Source organism: Tachysurus fulvidraco, chromosome 23, assembly GCF_022655615.1.
Source record: "Tachysurus fulvidraco isolate hzauxx_2018 chromosome 23, HZAU_PFXX_2.0, whole genome shotgun sequence".
Lineage (NCBI taxonomy): Eukaryota > Metazoa > Chordata > Actinopteri > Siluriformes > Bagridae > Tachysurus > Tachysurus fulvidraco.
In genome coordinates, this window is record NC_062540.1 from 16,920,591 (window position 1) to 16,935,406 (window position 14,816).

General features: G+C 38.5%; 2 protein-coding genes across 12 annotated transcripts in view; one reads left to right on the forward strand and one right to left on the reverse strand.

Moving 5' to 3' along the window:
- Positions 1–4,034: 4,034 nt before the first annotated feature.
- Positions 4,035–14,671, reverse strand: tmem107l (transmembrane protein 107 like). Of its 2 annotated transcripts, none has more exons than XM_027170536.2 (6): positions 14,342–14,671; positions 6,599–6,695; positions 6,356–6,423; positions 5,918–6,018; positions 4,474–4,570; positions 4,035–4,357 (listed from the first exon to the last, which is right to left on the reverse strand). In XM_027170536.2, exons 2-6 carry the CDS (start codon positions 6,683–6,685, stop codon positions 4,288–4,290), a joined length of 423 nt encoding a protein of 140 aa, XP_027026337.1. In that variant the 5' UTR covers positions 6,686–6,695; positions 14,342–14,671; the 3' UTR covers positions 4,035–4,287. The 2 variants fall into 2 exon arrangements, with proteins under 2 accessions (XP_027026337.1, XP_027026336.1); XM_027170535.2 differs by lacking the exon at positions 14,342–14,671 and adding an exon at positions 6,930–7,170.
- The window catches only part of huwe1 (HECT, UBA and WWE domain containing E3 ubiquitin protein ligase 1), a 44,257-nt gene continuing 38,907 nt past the window's right edge, over positions 9,467–14,816 (forward strand). For 6 of the 10 annotated variants that reach the window (XM_047807302.1, XM_047807306.1, XM_047807311.1 and 3 more), the window contains exon 1: positions 12,325–12,517. The gene's annotated coding sequence lies outside the window, so the exon portion shown is untranslated. The other 4 variants (XM_047807303.1, XM_047807309.1, XM_047807304.1 and 1 more) reach the window with 4 other exon arrangements.

Sequence of the window (14,816 nt, forward strand, 5' to 3'; positions counted from 1 at the left end):
AATCAAGTTAACATAGGGTAGGTCTGAGAAGCATTTCACACTAGCAGAAAGGCAGTGGCAAATAAGGAATATATTGCAAAAGCACTGAGAATATGTAACTCAACACCTTTAGACAGCCCAGCTAGTCAGGAGACTGTGGGGGATAAAAGACTTCACCAGCTCAGTGGTGTTGAACGCATTGTGGTGAGGAAGAACATCAAGCATGCTAGTGGCACATATTCACTGGTCTGCAGGGCACCAGAGAGCAGGTGATGTGTAAACCTCAGAGCAATGGGCTTAAAGGTCAGCATGGGAACTCAAATAAATAGCTATGAATAGCTTCAAATAATTTGAAATTCAAGGAGATGAAATGAGCTGATTGGAGTCTATAGCCAATTTTGGAGGAAGCAAAATGTTATATGAATAATAACATATATATGTGTTATAATAACAAGTGTATATGAGGTCTGATGCAAACAAGGCAAGAGGAAAAAGGGAAGGATAGCCACATGAAAAAAATTTATCGTATGGCCTTGAAATGCAAGTTCATGGATTCTGACCTTCTCACTACGGTTAGTGTGGAGGCTTTTGCAGTAGTGCATGAGTACTGATCTTCACAGAGAACTGAACTAAATATTAGCTAGTTTTTGTTATTTCTCTAAGAAACTGATTTGATACAGGAAACCTGTTGCAGTATAACAATACATATTAATACTCACTCACTCACTTACTTACTCCCTCACTTAAATCTTGCAGTCAGTCGACACATTATAAACATCCCGTTGTGCAGTAATACACTCCAGTGCTGATGGCAGAATACTCCTGAACAGTCACAAGATGTGCCATTTTTGTCAGGATGCCTAGCTCCTTCCAGTTGGCCTTAATTATAAGCCAGAGGTCATTGACGTTGTTAGTGTCTGCTTGACACTAATTGGCCTAAGGTGGAGAGAACTCTCACTGTGAGACATGCAGAGAGAGGAGGGGTCAGAATCAGAGGTGCGTCACAGAAAATCAGAAGACAGAAATAACAAAGGAGAGAGAAATGAGTGTGCATAATATGTGAGGGGACAGGTGCACAAGGAGCAAAGGAAAGGGGCTGTGTATATACACTCACTGGAGCTCATTAATGAGCCAACCATCCTGCCTCTTGGCTCAAGTTGGTTTATTGATTTGTATGGGTTATTTAAGTTGTGACAAGTGGTTGGTCTATCTAGAGAATATGAGGGCAGGATTTCCTCAAAATGGAAGTATTGATCTGTTCAAGAAAGATCAGGGTACATAAATGGGAGCCACCAGAGGAGAGCTGAGATTTGTTGCCCATCTCAAAAAAGTGTTGGCTTCATCTTATATTATTATAAGATAAATGACCAACAAAGTCACATTATTTCAGGAATAAAACACAGTGTTGGAAATATTCCATGATAGGGTGATGTGCTGCAGCCTGATATGAAGAGGACATCAGAATGTCCGTGTTCAATGTCTCAGAATGTTTTCTTCCTTTTATACAGTACCACAGCAGTTGGCTACGTTTTACATGCATTAATGAATGACATGTTTTAAGCCTTTTAACGTTCACAATAATGTTGAAAGTTAATGAGACAAGTTCATGTTATCACTTACATTACAGCAGATTTAAACATTCCCTCAGCAGCCTCTCTTTTCTCTCTCTCTTGAATGCAGTACAAAGAAACTGCAAATCACAAACTCCTCTTTACAGCACTGGCACTGGAGACTCCTTACACAAACTGTCACCATAGCACTGAATACATTTTTATTTTATTTTTTTGTGAAATAACTATTTTCTGATTCATTTATTATTATGCTTATATTATGTGGCTCATGGAGAAGTAAAAATAGTATTTTGAAAATTATAGATAATAATGACAATTGCACATTATTCCAAATGATATCTGTTGTATTAATTCTGGTGTACATTTTTTATATCCACTGTATCGCAAATAATCTAATTTCCATAATTACTTTTTCTTCCTAAAAAATTATATTAAAAGCAGCATTAAAATATTTTTATATCACATTCATAGCACTTTTGAACTAAACCTATATCATTCAAGCAAGTTGCAAATTAGGCTTTTAACTGTAGTTACAATTTGAACTGGGTTAGTCATTATAACAGTATCGAAGTATGAAAGTCACAAACCTTTATATAACTCTGAGGGTCGTTGAACTATAAATGAACTATAAATCTTCATGAGTAGTTTATGCTAACTTGGAACCAGAAAGTTTTCATTTCCTTTAGACACAAATATCCAGTGCAAAACATAAGAAACTAAAGTTTAGGCTGATTGACTACATGTACAACATCAGTAATGGGCAATGAGGAAACCGAGTAGCTTATTTTCTCTTAAATCTTTCATATGTCTGACAGTTCAAGGGAACTGTTTAATCCTATTTAATCCTTCCTTTTTTCCTTTCATAACTGTCATGTTTAAATGTCCTTTTTGAAACACAAAATTTTGTTGTATTATACACGATAACAATAAAATATCTCTTATCTTCTCTGGAGACATATAGACGAAGCGGACACGATATGAGAGATTAGAGAAGACTCGGGCTGCTTTAGGAACAATCCTCAGTAGCAGGTGTAACAGTAGCTTTGAGGTCAGACCCAGAGCTCTGTCACACAGCATTTCAGCAACACACACACACACACACACACACACACACACACACACACACACACACACACACACACACACACACACACACAGCATTCCGACAGGTTGCCCACAGCATTCAGACAGGTTGCCCACAGCACTTGCATCATCGACTCATTGATCTTAAATAAGACATGGTTGTGGTGCTTGCATGTGGTAGACCACACATGATAACTAAATCGTATGCACTCACTGTCATTCATACAACTTTCTAATTTAAAAAAACCCACTGCGTGAGAAGCAGCTCTGTGGCAGCCTTGATGTTGAGAGCGTTCATGTCTTTATCCTGCACATCCTGGTCTTTATCCAGTCTTCCTCAGGTTTCTCCAAGGTGTTTTGTGTGATTTGTGATGCTTTTCTGCTCACCACGGTTGTAAAGAGTTGTTATTTGTGTTACCACTGCCTTCCTGTCAGCTTAAACCAGACTGGCTATTCTCTTCATACTTCTACCATCAACAATGCGTTTGCACCAACAGAACTGCTGCTCACTGGATGTTTGCATGTTCAAACCTAAATCCTAAAGATTCTTGTTTGTGAAAGTCTAGAGATCAGCAGTTTCTGAAATACTCAAACCAGCCATGCCATGATCAAACAAACTGAGATGACATTTTATCTCATTTTGCTGTTTAATGTAAACACTCGCTATGCTGCTGCCACATGATTGGCTGTTGAGACATTTGGATGAAGGTGTAGGTTAACAAGCCTTCCTAATCAACTGATTAGTCATTGAATATTGCAGTATAAAAATGAATTTCATTGTTAGAACTCATCCTAAAGTATATACTTTATAACTTCCTGATACATCATATCACAACATGAGGTGAGGGTTAGTGATTATTGATCTATGAGTGAAGAGCACACAGACATCAGAGTTATTACATCCATATACCAGCACTGAGTAACAATATACATAAATATAATTTCATTAACATCCCTAGAGCATATAGCATTGTGGATGAACCCACACACCCCTCACACACACTCTTCACCCTCCTGCTATCTGGAAAAAGGTACCGAAGCATTAGTTTCCTCACAACAGATTCTTCCCTCAATCCATCAGACTCCTCAACAGCCAGTACTGAATAATTACCGATCACACACACACACACACACACACACACACACACACACACACACACACACACACACACAACTGTGTGAACTGTATTTGCACATTCACTTAATTGTTGTTTTGCACATGTAATTTGTACATGTTTCTTACATGGGCTTTACCTCTGCAACTGACCCATTTTTCGAGACTGTGGGTTTTATGACCATTTAATGGTGTAAAATTGATCTGAAAATTGATCTCTGGGCTTCTTGAAAACAGATTTGTGGTTAACACAATTGGTTCATGTTCACATGAAGTAAACAGTGAAGTATGAAAACACCCTGAAACGTTTATTAAACGCTTATTACAAAATCTATAATAAACAGTACAAATTATTGATGCAACACATAAAACACAAGGTATAAATTTCTCACCAGTCGTTTTACACATCCAATCAGACCTAACTCTGAACATCATCATAATAATAATAATAATAATAATAATAATAATAATAATAATAATAATAATAATAATACTTATATCCTTTATTTTTATAGACAACAGAAGTTAGCAGGGATGACATCACAGTGGTTTCTTCTTCAGACCAAAAACAGCAATAAGCAGAATCATCTCATACAAGGCTGGGATTACACTGAAAGAGCAAAGGAAAGAAAGAGAACAAATTTGCATATACAGTATGAAACAAATGTTTAACTAACGATGCAATGGAGTATAAATATGTACATAGTATAAACGCTGAAGACTCACCTGCAGAAGCCAAAGACCCACCAGTAGATGCTGCAAGGCCACTGCTCAAAGAGAAAGAAAAGCAGCGCCACAGAGCCGCTTACATGACACGCTGTAGCTGAATATTCACTGTCAGCGAAATAACACAGCATTCTAATATTTACAGTTACATAAACGGCATTTAGCAGACAGCCTTATCCAGAGCGACTTACATTTATCTCATTTATACAGCTGAGCGATCGAGGATTAAGGGCCTTGCTCAGGGGCCCAGCAGTAGCAGCTTAGTGGACCTGGGATTTGAACTCACAACCTTCTGATTGGTAGTAAAACACCTCAAATACCACTACCACATCTCCTAGGCAATCCCAATATCAACAGTTACACTACCGTTATCACGTACTACCAAAACTATTGTAATTACCAGTACACACAGTCATTACACACATTTGGAAAGACTTAATGTGTTCAAATACTTTCAGACTGGTGTAATGTTGCGATAGACACCACCGTGCCATGCTCTGTGACGTGTCTAAAATGCACAGACATTCCACAGACACGGATTTGGAATCGAGATGGAGTTCGGATGCAATAGCTGTGTTTCAACAATGATTAAAGTGACATCTGTATTTAGATCTATAAGAAATATGTCAATAATTAGGAGAGGATTGGAAAAAAAATTATTATTCAATGAGCAAGCTGTTTGTGCAATATGTGAGGAAAAACAGAAGCGCAGCAGAGAATGTAAATGCCGGACGTGATCGGACTGTCAACAATATCAGTACATAGAGAGAGACATTGGTAGTGCATAAATACCTCATTACAAAGATGAATGCACATTTAAGGGTTGAGTGGTGCATAAACGCTGAACTACAGAGATGCGGAAAAAAGTGATCTGGTCAGATTATTATATTCTTGACAAGTGGAAGAGTGCAGGTGTGGAATACACCAGAAGAAGAATGCAGGTTTGAATACTTGACCCCTGCAGCGAGGGGCCTCAGTGGATCTGTTATGCATTGGAGAAGGTTTTGCTGTCATGGTTTAGTTCCATCGTGTCCCCTTACAAAGGAACTAATCAATACAACGTTATTCTGACCGATCACCTTTATCCTACTATGAAACATTTCTAGGCCTGTAGTGCCCCTACACCTTAATAAGGCTTCTTGTTTTGTTTTTATTTTTTCTGTGTGAATGTTGACTGAAGATTTTGTGCATGGCATCGCTGTCACATGATTAAGCTGTTCAGAATAAATCAGCAGTATGGGTGTTCCTATAAAAGTGGACGGTGAGCGTGTACAAACTTATAAACTTCCTTCATGTCAGGAGGGCTGCTAGATACAAAGGACATCTTATTGATGTGTATATTTTCAGGACACGTTACTTAATTAAATGTAATAGTGAAAGTCCACCCAGTTTTGGATTCAGCAGTGACGATTGATTGAAATGATGACATTACAGGTAAGGATACATAAAAGGCCTTGAGTGTTGTCAAACATGGAGGCTCCTGAGAAAAACCCTGCAAGTTCTATAGCAAATAGACCCAGGGTCACAGATAAAGCCACCACCAGCCTGCACACAAGAAAGAATTTAAAAAAAAAAGAAAATGAAAAAGGGTGTATTACAATTATAACTCAAAGCCAACTCAAAAAATATTGCCAAACAAGGACTACTGATCAACTCTAATCACTGAGAGTATTTGGTGTCTTGTATATTTAGGAATTTCAGGGAAAGTGCCTATTTTTACTCCACAGTTCAGATTACAGAAAGAGGACCAAATCTTTCCCTTTAAACTTACAGTATATTTTAAACATTAAATTCTCTGGGTTATATGCAATGGGTATACATACATATGTATACAGTTCTTGTGATGTGTTTGACTAAACATCCTTCAAAACAAACTTTGTACCTTATATCCTCTATATTATATTCTTCAACTGTATAGGTCAGTGGCAGACAAGCTCTCACGTTGTTCTCCTGCAGCACAGCCATAGACAAAAAAGATTAGTATGATCACATCATAAACAGATTAAATAGGAAACATTTGATTTAGAGCACCTTTTGGAAAGCAAAACGATATTTGATGTCTAGAGCCAGAAAGTTAGGATTAGGCTTAATTTGTACATGTACTTATGTGATAAATGATGCTCACCCTTGACCAAAATATGGTGATGACTATAACCAGGTGGGAAATAAGTGTGAGGAAACGGGCTGGGACCAAGCTGCTTATCCCCAACATTGAACTAGAACTAATAAAACAGATTAAAACAGATTATTAAACCACCTAAATTGATTGATTAGCTGGTCACTTGGCACTTAGCAATGCGAAACCTTTTAAATGAGAATGAATTAGTTAAAGTTACAGCCTGCAAAAGTAATCCGTTGCCAAAAGGACAATATCATGATGTATCTGTGATGCTGTACATTAAAACTGATGACTAGATAGTTAGCAAACAGCTACTGATGTAATCAGTCTAACATACCTGTGTGTATAGCTGGTAGGGAAATGCAGCATTCAACACAGGAACGTGTTTATATTGTTTTTAAAACGATTAGATTGCACGTATGCAAATAAACAATCGAACGCAAGTCGAATAGAAACCGAGCTGGAAGTGAAACATGGACATGCGGAAGTTGTTGCTGTTGCTGTTGCTATGGACAACGCAAACCTAAGCCTGCACGAGGCGCTGCTGCAATATGGCGCCGGTCTGTGGAATGCCGAAAGGGTCGTGCTACTCAAAAAAGTTTTACTTTTAACACAATGTTCAAAATATTTTTGTTTTTTTTCTTGTTGTTCTTTTTCCAGTTTTACGCGTTAGAAACACCGTACCATTTCAAAGCTGACCTGGTTTATAGGCGGCATATATAACTAATAAAATCAGTGACTGGCACAATTCAGAATTGTAATTTTAGGGAATCACAAAATGGCAAACGTTAAAAGCATCTTTAACACATTTTAGATCATTCAAAAAAGATTATTATTGTTTAAGATAATGCCAAATATTATAAAGTACAGAGTAAAACAGCCAAATGACAGTTTTAAAGCTATAATAAAAGTAAAATGTGCTTGTTTATAGAAAAAATCCTGATCCTTTTGGCCTTCGGTAATCATGGTTCAAATCATAGACTATGTGGAACAAACAGGCAGACAACTGCATAGTACTATTCTACATATTCACCAGTAGAGATGATGTAGTACCTGTTACACATTGTACTATGTCATTATGAAGCCTGATCATATTTTTGAGCAGAATTACTGATTACTGAAGTAAAAATGGCCTTTAAAATCCATGGATTCTAGGAGGTTTTATCTATTAAATAATCTGTGATGTGTTCCTAATCCGTACATCTGCCCTGGATTAATTGTTTACCGTGTAGCCCTTTCCTGCACCTCCCCCTGCTGGTCATCTTGGTGTACTTCATCTACTTATTTTAGCTGGGCACAGAGGCTTAATGGTTAGTAAATGCGCCTTGCACCTCCAGGTTGGGGATTAGATTCCTGCCTCTACCTTGCTTCTGTGGTTTACTCTGGTTTCCTCCTGTGGATTATAGGACGATTGGCAATTCTAAATTGTTCATAGTTTATGATTGTGCCCAGTACCCTGCCATGTCCCTCGAGACAGGCTCTAAGCTCCCTGCAACCCGGTGCAGTATAAGTGGCACAGAAAATGAATAGATGATTAATATTTATTATGTAAGAACAGTATTCACTGTGCTGTGTCCTTCTACGCCAAGAGGTTTAATCTGACAGCAATATTAATTCAGGCTGTGTTCTATGGAGGAAATAAAAAAGGCTAAACTGTAATGACATTAAAGGTGTATTTGCATTATTTAGCAGGGCTGAAATCATTTTGGGAACATAGAGAATCTAATTTTATAGAATTTTCTTGCAGGAGGCAAGTTATTTGGGTTAAATAGCTGAACAACATCTTTTAATGTTACAAATCAAGTCATTTTAAAGCCTGCTTAATTTTGCACCACTGTTCGCATTTCTTACTACCCATAACAGTGTACACAAGGAATGACATTTCCATTTCTATTCCTGTTGTTGCCGTTATTCATGTACTAAATTGAACAGTCAGCATTTATTAACACTTTTTAATAGCATTTAATTGCCTGCAAAGGGAAGGCTATGCTGTTAATATTTAAACAAAGATTTTCTCACAGCCCTTAAGGTATTTTTATGCCATTTAATTTAACTCTAAGACATGCTGAACAAAGAAATAAATAGGCAAATCCATGGTTTGGCTGCTATTTGTGTCCCACTGGTATTATATTCCATTAATTAGTGTTAATTCCTTTACCTTGGAATATATTGCATTATATCATTTTCTTTAAGATGATTATTTTAAATTATTTTTTACTGATATTGTGACTAATACACAAATGATATATATTAAAAAATCATCACTTTGTAAAATATATTTTAAGCAAATTACCAGAAAGTCCTTAATGCCCTTATTCCGTTATCACGGATGTCCATCATAGACACCAATCATCCACATTCTGAGTTTGAAATTAACTGCTGTTACTTTCAGCCCTGTTAGTAATTTACCAGCAAAAGGAAGACAGTATCAGCAGAGTTATTTACTTTGAGGGGATATGGCCATTTTTAAACATTTACAGTATCATGCATTCATTCATCCTTCTTTATTCAGGGTTATGGTGGCTCTAGGTGAGAGCGATGAACCCACCCTTCATTATACAATGCGCGCGCGCGCGCGCACACACACACACACACACACACACACTAGAGGCATAACAGAATATCCTGTCTGGCATATTTTGGAGGAAACCAGGAAACCCAGATCATGTGGGCAAATTCTTTTTTTTTAAAAACTTTAATGTTTATAGTTAGAAGAGCTAAATGGCACATCTATCACAAAATCACCTTACAGACCTTTTTAATCAGATATCCTGTAACTTTAGTGACATTTCTAGGCTATGGCACAGTGAACACACCAGACTGGTCATTATGGCGCCACACAGCGCGAGGACGCCCTCACCACTGCTTCAGACTCTCCGTTAGGGAGATCTCGCGAGATAGCGCGAGATTTACGCCCTGTGCTTTGCTGCTGTAAAATGGTGAAGTTATGGTGAGACGCTACGAGGTAAGTTGACGAAATTCGTGTGTGCGTGTGAGCCTGAGATCTATGTCGACTGCTCTGAACAGCCTCTGGAGACAGGGAAGTGGATTTAGGGCTATAATTTCTATACAGACGGCGTTTTTAACAAGAATGTTTTGGCGGCGCAAAGGTCTGGACATTGTACTGTATAAACCGCCATTTTTAATATGCGGTGTGCCTGAAGGGTAGAGAGGGAGTGTGTGTGTGTGTGTGTGTGTGTGTGTGTGTGTGTGTGTGTGTGTGTGTGTGTGCGCGCGCGCGCGCGGGGGGGGGTGTTTAAGAGCTGGGGTGTCGTGAGGAATGCATGCGCTGCGTTGGTGCACGCGCGCGCAGACGCTCAGCACAGTGTGATCATAGTGATCCAGGGTGGGTTTGTTTTATTTTACGTAACCAGAGACTGCACTGCGGGTGGTCAGGAGGGAATACTGGCATGTCACATTTCGGGATTTGTTTTAGACATAATTGAGTTTGAGAAAGCTCGTGAAGACGTCTGAAGCATGTCCTCGTGCCAGCCATAAGTTCTGACTGAAGACAAAATGATTCTCCTGACATTCATTACTATTACAGTGTGTTACTACTTACTCATGTATTGTAGAATATTTACTCTTAAATTTGCAGAGCATGAATCACAATTCTTTGTTTTCACATAAAAATATAATTCATCCGATTCAGAGCGTGTATGTTCTGCAGATTTGTGTTGTACATATATATAAGCATTACGACTATGCATCATAGCATTAATGCATGCTATATGGTGGAACGTATGTGCACGTGACCATCACACCCATATGTGCTTTTGTGCAACTCATGGGATGTGTTGGGCTAGTGGTTAAGGTGTCTGACTTCTGACCGGAAGGTCATGAGTTCAAATCCAGGTGCACCAAGCTGCTACTGCTGGGCCCCTGAGCAAGGCCCTTAACCCTCAATTTATCTGAATAAAAACCCTTAACCCTATGGATTAAGCCCTATGGATTGTAAGATTGTAACCCTATGGATTGTAAGTCACTCTGGATAACGGTGTCTGCTAAATGCTGTAAATGTAAACTCCGAATCCAGAGTCCCTCTTAGCTGTTACAGTTACCCCCAATCTCCTAGGAAGGCTTCCCAGTGTACATTGTGAGGTGGCTGTGGAAATTTAGCTACATCATTAGTGAGGTCAGGCACTGATGTAGAGCTATGGGTGTTCCAGCACTCAGTGTTCAGCAGGGCTGAGGTCATTGCTTTGTGCAGGCCAATTGAGTTCTTCTAACACCTTTATCGACTTTGCATTGTGCACAGGGCCTTGTCATGCTGGAACAGGTTTGTGCTACAGCTTTTACTGAAATTGTAAATCCGCAGCATACAAAAGCATCCTATACAATGGTGTGCTTTTAACTTTGTGAAAACAGTTTTTTGGAAGTACCCCTTACTTTCATGATTAGTTGTCCACAAACCTTTAAGGCCATATAGTGTATGTTCCAAATTATTAACACACATTAGTTTAATCATCAGAATCAGGTTTATTGGCCAAGTGTGTTGACACACACACAGAATTTGATTCCAGCTGTCCAACAGTAGTGTGTGTAATATATACTGTACAGATGATGTGATGACTGACAGCTCTGATAATGCAGTACTTATAGATATGAAGCAGTGAATATAATTATGGTGAGTTCTTAATCATCTTTCATGCCATAATATACTTTCATGGGAAAAACAGATGAGTTATTAATAGCTGTTTTTAACAACAGTTTCAGATGATATACTTGGTGCTTAACTCCAGTAAGTTTTCTGTTGTTTCCTAGTGCAGATGTGCAGTAACGTAACGTGTTCTAAGGAAACTTGGTGTCTGAAACTCAAACATTATTCCTAAAAAGTGAATTTGTTTTATAAATTGTCAACTATGTTTAATAACTATTGGATACTCAACAGACCTTCCTGAGATGGACAGTGCTGATGTGCCTTTAGACACTAATGTGCACTATTGCAGCAGTGTGTGTATATATACACATGTTTTTATATCTTGGTGGGGACCCAATTAATAGGAAAGTCTGATATTTGACTGGTGGTGGGGTTTTGGCCAGTTTACATGAGTAAAGTTGTTTAAACATAAACTGCAGCTTCTGAAGTCTTGGTTTTATTCAGATAAATGTCCGTTTTGGTGCCTGAGAGAAATGTTATGGTTCTGCATGGTCTTGTATAGTTTGTATAGTGTTATTTATTTCTGTACTTTTGAGAGTCACAAAGAGCTGGAACCATATTCCTTGTGTGTGTCAACACACTTGGCCAATATACCTGATTCTGATTCTGATTCAGATTTGAATCTAGCATTGAATTAAATATTGTTCATTTTAGGACCTCAGGATGAAAGTAAGGTAGGTGTGTGTGTACATGTTTTTATATCTTGGCGGGGACCCAATTAATAGGAAAGTCTGACATTTGACTGGTGGTGGTGGGGGATTTGTCCAGTTTGCATGAGCAAAGTTGTTTAAACATAAACTGCAGCATCTGAAGTCTTGTTTTTATCCATATAAATGTCCGTTTTGGTGAATGAGAGAAAAGTTATGGATCTGCATTGTCTTGTATAGTTTGTATAATGTTATTTATTTCTGTACTTCTGAGAGTCACAAACAGCTGGAACCAAATTCCTTGTGTGTGTCAACACACTTGGCCAATATACCTGATTCTGATTCTGATTCAGATTCAAATCTAGCAGGAGGAAAGTAAGGTAGGTGTGTGTGTGTGTTTGTGCGTGCGCGCGCGCGCGTGTGTGTGTGATAGATATTGCTCAGGCCTGTGTGCGGAATGATTCAGCGAGATATTCTGCGTTTCTCACTCGAATCAACCAGCAGAGCGGCGTGAGCGCGCATGTCGGAAGCCGTGTGTACGAGCATCTTTTTGGCCATTTTTTTTTCTCCAAATAAACCGCGAGATTCTCTTCAACATACGCAGATCGTATTGGCTGAGTACGTACGACTAACGCATCGTACAACGATTTGACACCCTGTTAAAGGATGTGTGCGCGCATGTGTTTTGGAACAAACGGTTTTTAGTAATCGCAGGCTTCAGTAGGCCTAAGTGTAAGCCGGCCGCTCGAGTTACACAGCACGCGCGTGTTGGTGAGACGGAAACGGCTTTTTGTCGTGACAGAGGTATCGGTGTTTCCCCCCCCCCACTGAAGTCGAGGTGTATTTTCTGTATTTGTTTAACCCTAACGGAGAAAACATACATGTGTGTTTATATATATTTACGCGGGAGGCTGACGAATTTCTGTGGTGTTGACATTCATACAAGATCATTTTTCGCTTGCACTTTAGGCTCGCTAGCTAGCATGCTAAGCTAATTGTTTAAACTGCTAGCTAGCTAACGATTGCTCGTTCGTTTATGATGCTAGACCTACTTTCTGAGTCTGGTCGTTGTAACGTATGGTTGCGCCTTCGTGTAAGCGTTTTGTTTCTGCTTATTATCGTTCAAATCGCGTTAGCTTTGCCTTTAAGCTAAATCTAAGCTAATGCTAAGTGACATCGTATTCTGTAGCATTGCTTGCTAGTTTTCGGCGTTAGAATTTCATTCTGACTACGCTGTATATATAAATATATGTATTCTATTTTCTGGATATTTTCTCTTATCTTACACGACTATCTAATAGAATTATTGGATGGTCGGTATACTTAATGTCGTTTGTTAATTCTGTAGTGACAACTCTAAGCTAAGCTAACGGCGCACGTCAGTGCATTTTTGCTGTTGCATTGCAGTTACGTTAGCTGCAGTGGAGTGAACAGCTAGCATAATAGCCATTGTGTTGCTTTCAAGACTCACAAAAAGAGTAGCTCACAGTACAGTCTAGTCATTTCTGCTAGTTATACAGTGAAGGTGTTCACTAAAACCTTATTATTTTTCGTGTAAACATTTCTGTAACATTTTGCATATTTACATTTCCGGCCTTTATTTTATGAATAATGTTTCATGTCAGTGTTTTTATGTTCCTGGGTGCTCCTGAAGTTCGGATCTCGTAGTTCAGGTTTGCTTTTGTTTTTACTTTTATTTTTATTTTTAGTAATAGACTACTTAAGGGATCAATTACCCATTTTTTTTTCTAATGTCAATGTCTACCATTTTAGTTTCAGTACCAGCTGTCCCCATGTGTCTTTCATTAAGTTCGAGTCCACATTTCCTTTAAATATTTTACTAACACACAAATTAGTAACCTGTAGAAAAAGTTTGGATTTACACTGTTTTAGTTTTTTTACAGTCTTTAGGCTTTTGGGGGGGTGGGGGGGTGGAGTGGAGTGGGAGATCTCAAAACAAGTTGTTATAAATAAGGTCACCTTGTATGTAATGTGTTCTCAGGTCCTTTAAGTTTATTTTATATGTAAACGGTTCCATGAGTGCAAAAAGTTTGCGAACCACTGGTGTAGATTGTCTTAAGTACAGCCAACATGACTCTAGCCCCTTTCATGTGATCCAGAAGTGTTGTGAAATGAAACTGAAACCTGACTGAGCTGTGATCATTTTTTAATCGATATGTATTATTAGAATTTTTTTAAACGTAGTATGCGAGCGAATACGTTTCTAGACCTGTTGCATGGAGAGCATCTGGTCTGGTGTTAAAAGTTTGTTCCTATTTAAATTTGTAAGATGTTAACATGGTACAGTGTTTTCTTCTTTTCATTGTTGGCAGTTTGGTAACAAACATCTATAACATCATATATCCTGTAACGTTTTCATGTATTGCGATACGATGAACTTATATGGCTGAAAATTGGAGTGCATCTGATCATCGCACCCACGTGTGATTTGTTGAACATCACATTCCCGATTTAGTCTCCCTTTGCTGCTTTTATAAGCTCCACTCTTCTGGGAAGGATCATCCAGCCACAAGAGCATTAGTCAGATGAGAAACTAATGTCAGGTGAAGAGATCTGGAGTGCAGTTGGTGTTCCAGTTGGGGTTGAGGTCAGAGCTCTAAGCAGGACACGAGAGTTTTTCCACTCCAGCCAGAGCAAAAAAAAAAGTCTGAATGGATCTCAGGAAGTTTGTTTTAGTATGCAGTATTATTGGGAGGTTTTAGTGACCAATGGAGACCAAAACCTTTTTTCCATTCTCTTGTAACATTTTTATGCTTCTTGCTGTATTTCAAAATCAGATTCAGATTCAGAATCAGAATCAGAGAGGTTTATTGCCAGGTATGTTTTCACATACGAGGAATTTGTTTTAGTGACAGCAGCTCCACAGTGTAAAAGGATGACATTGACAAGACACGAA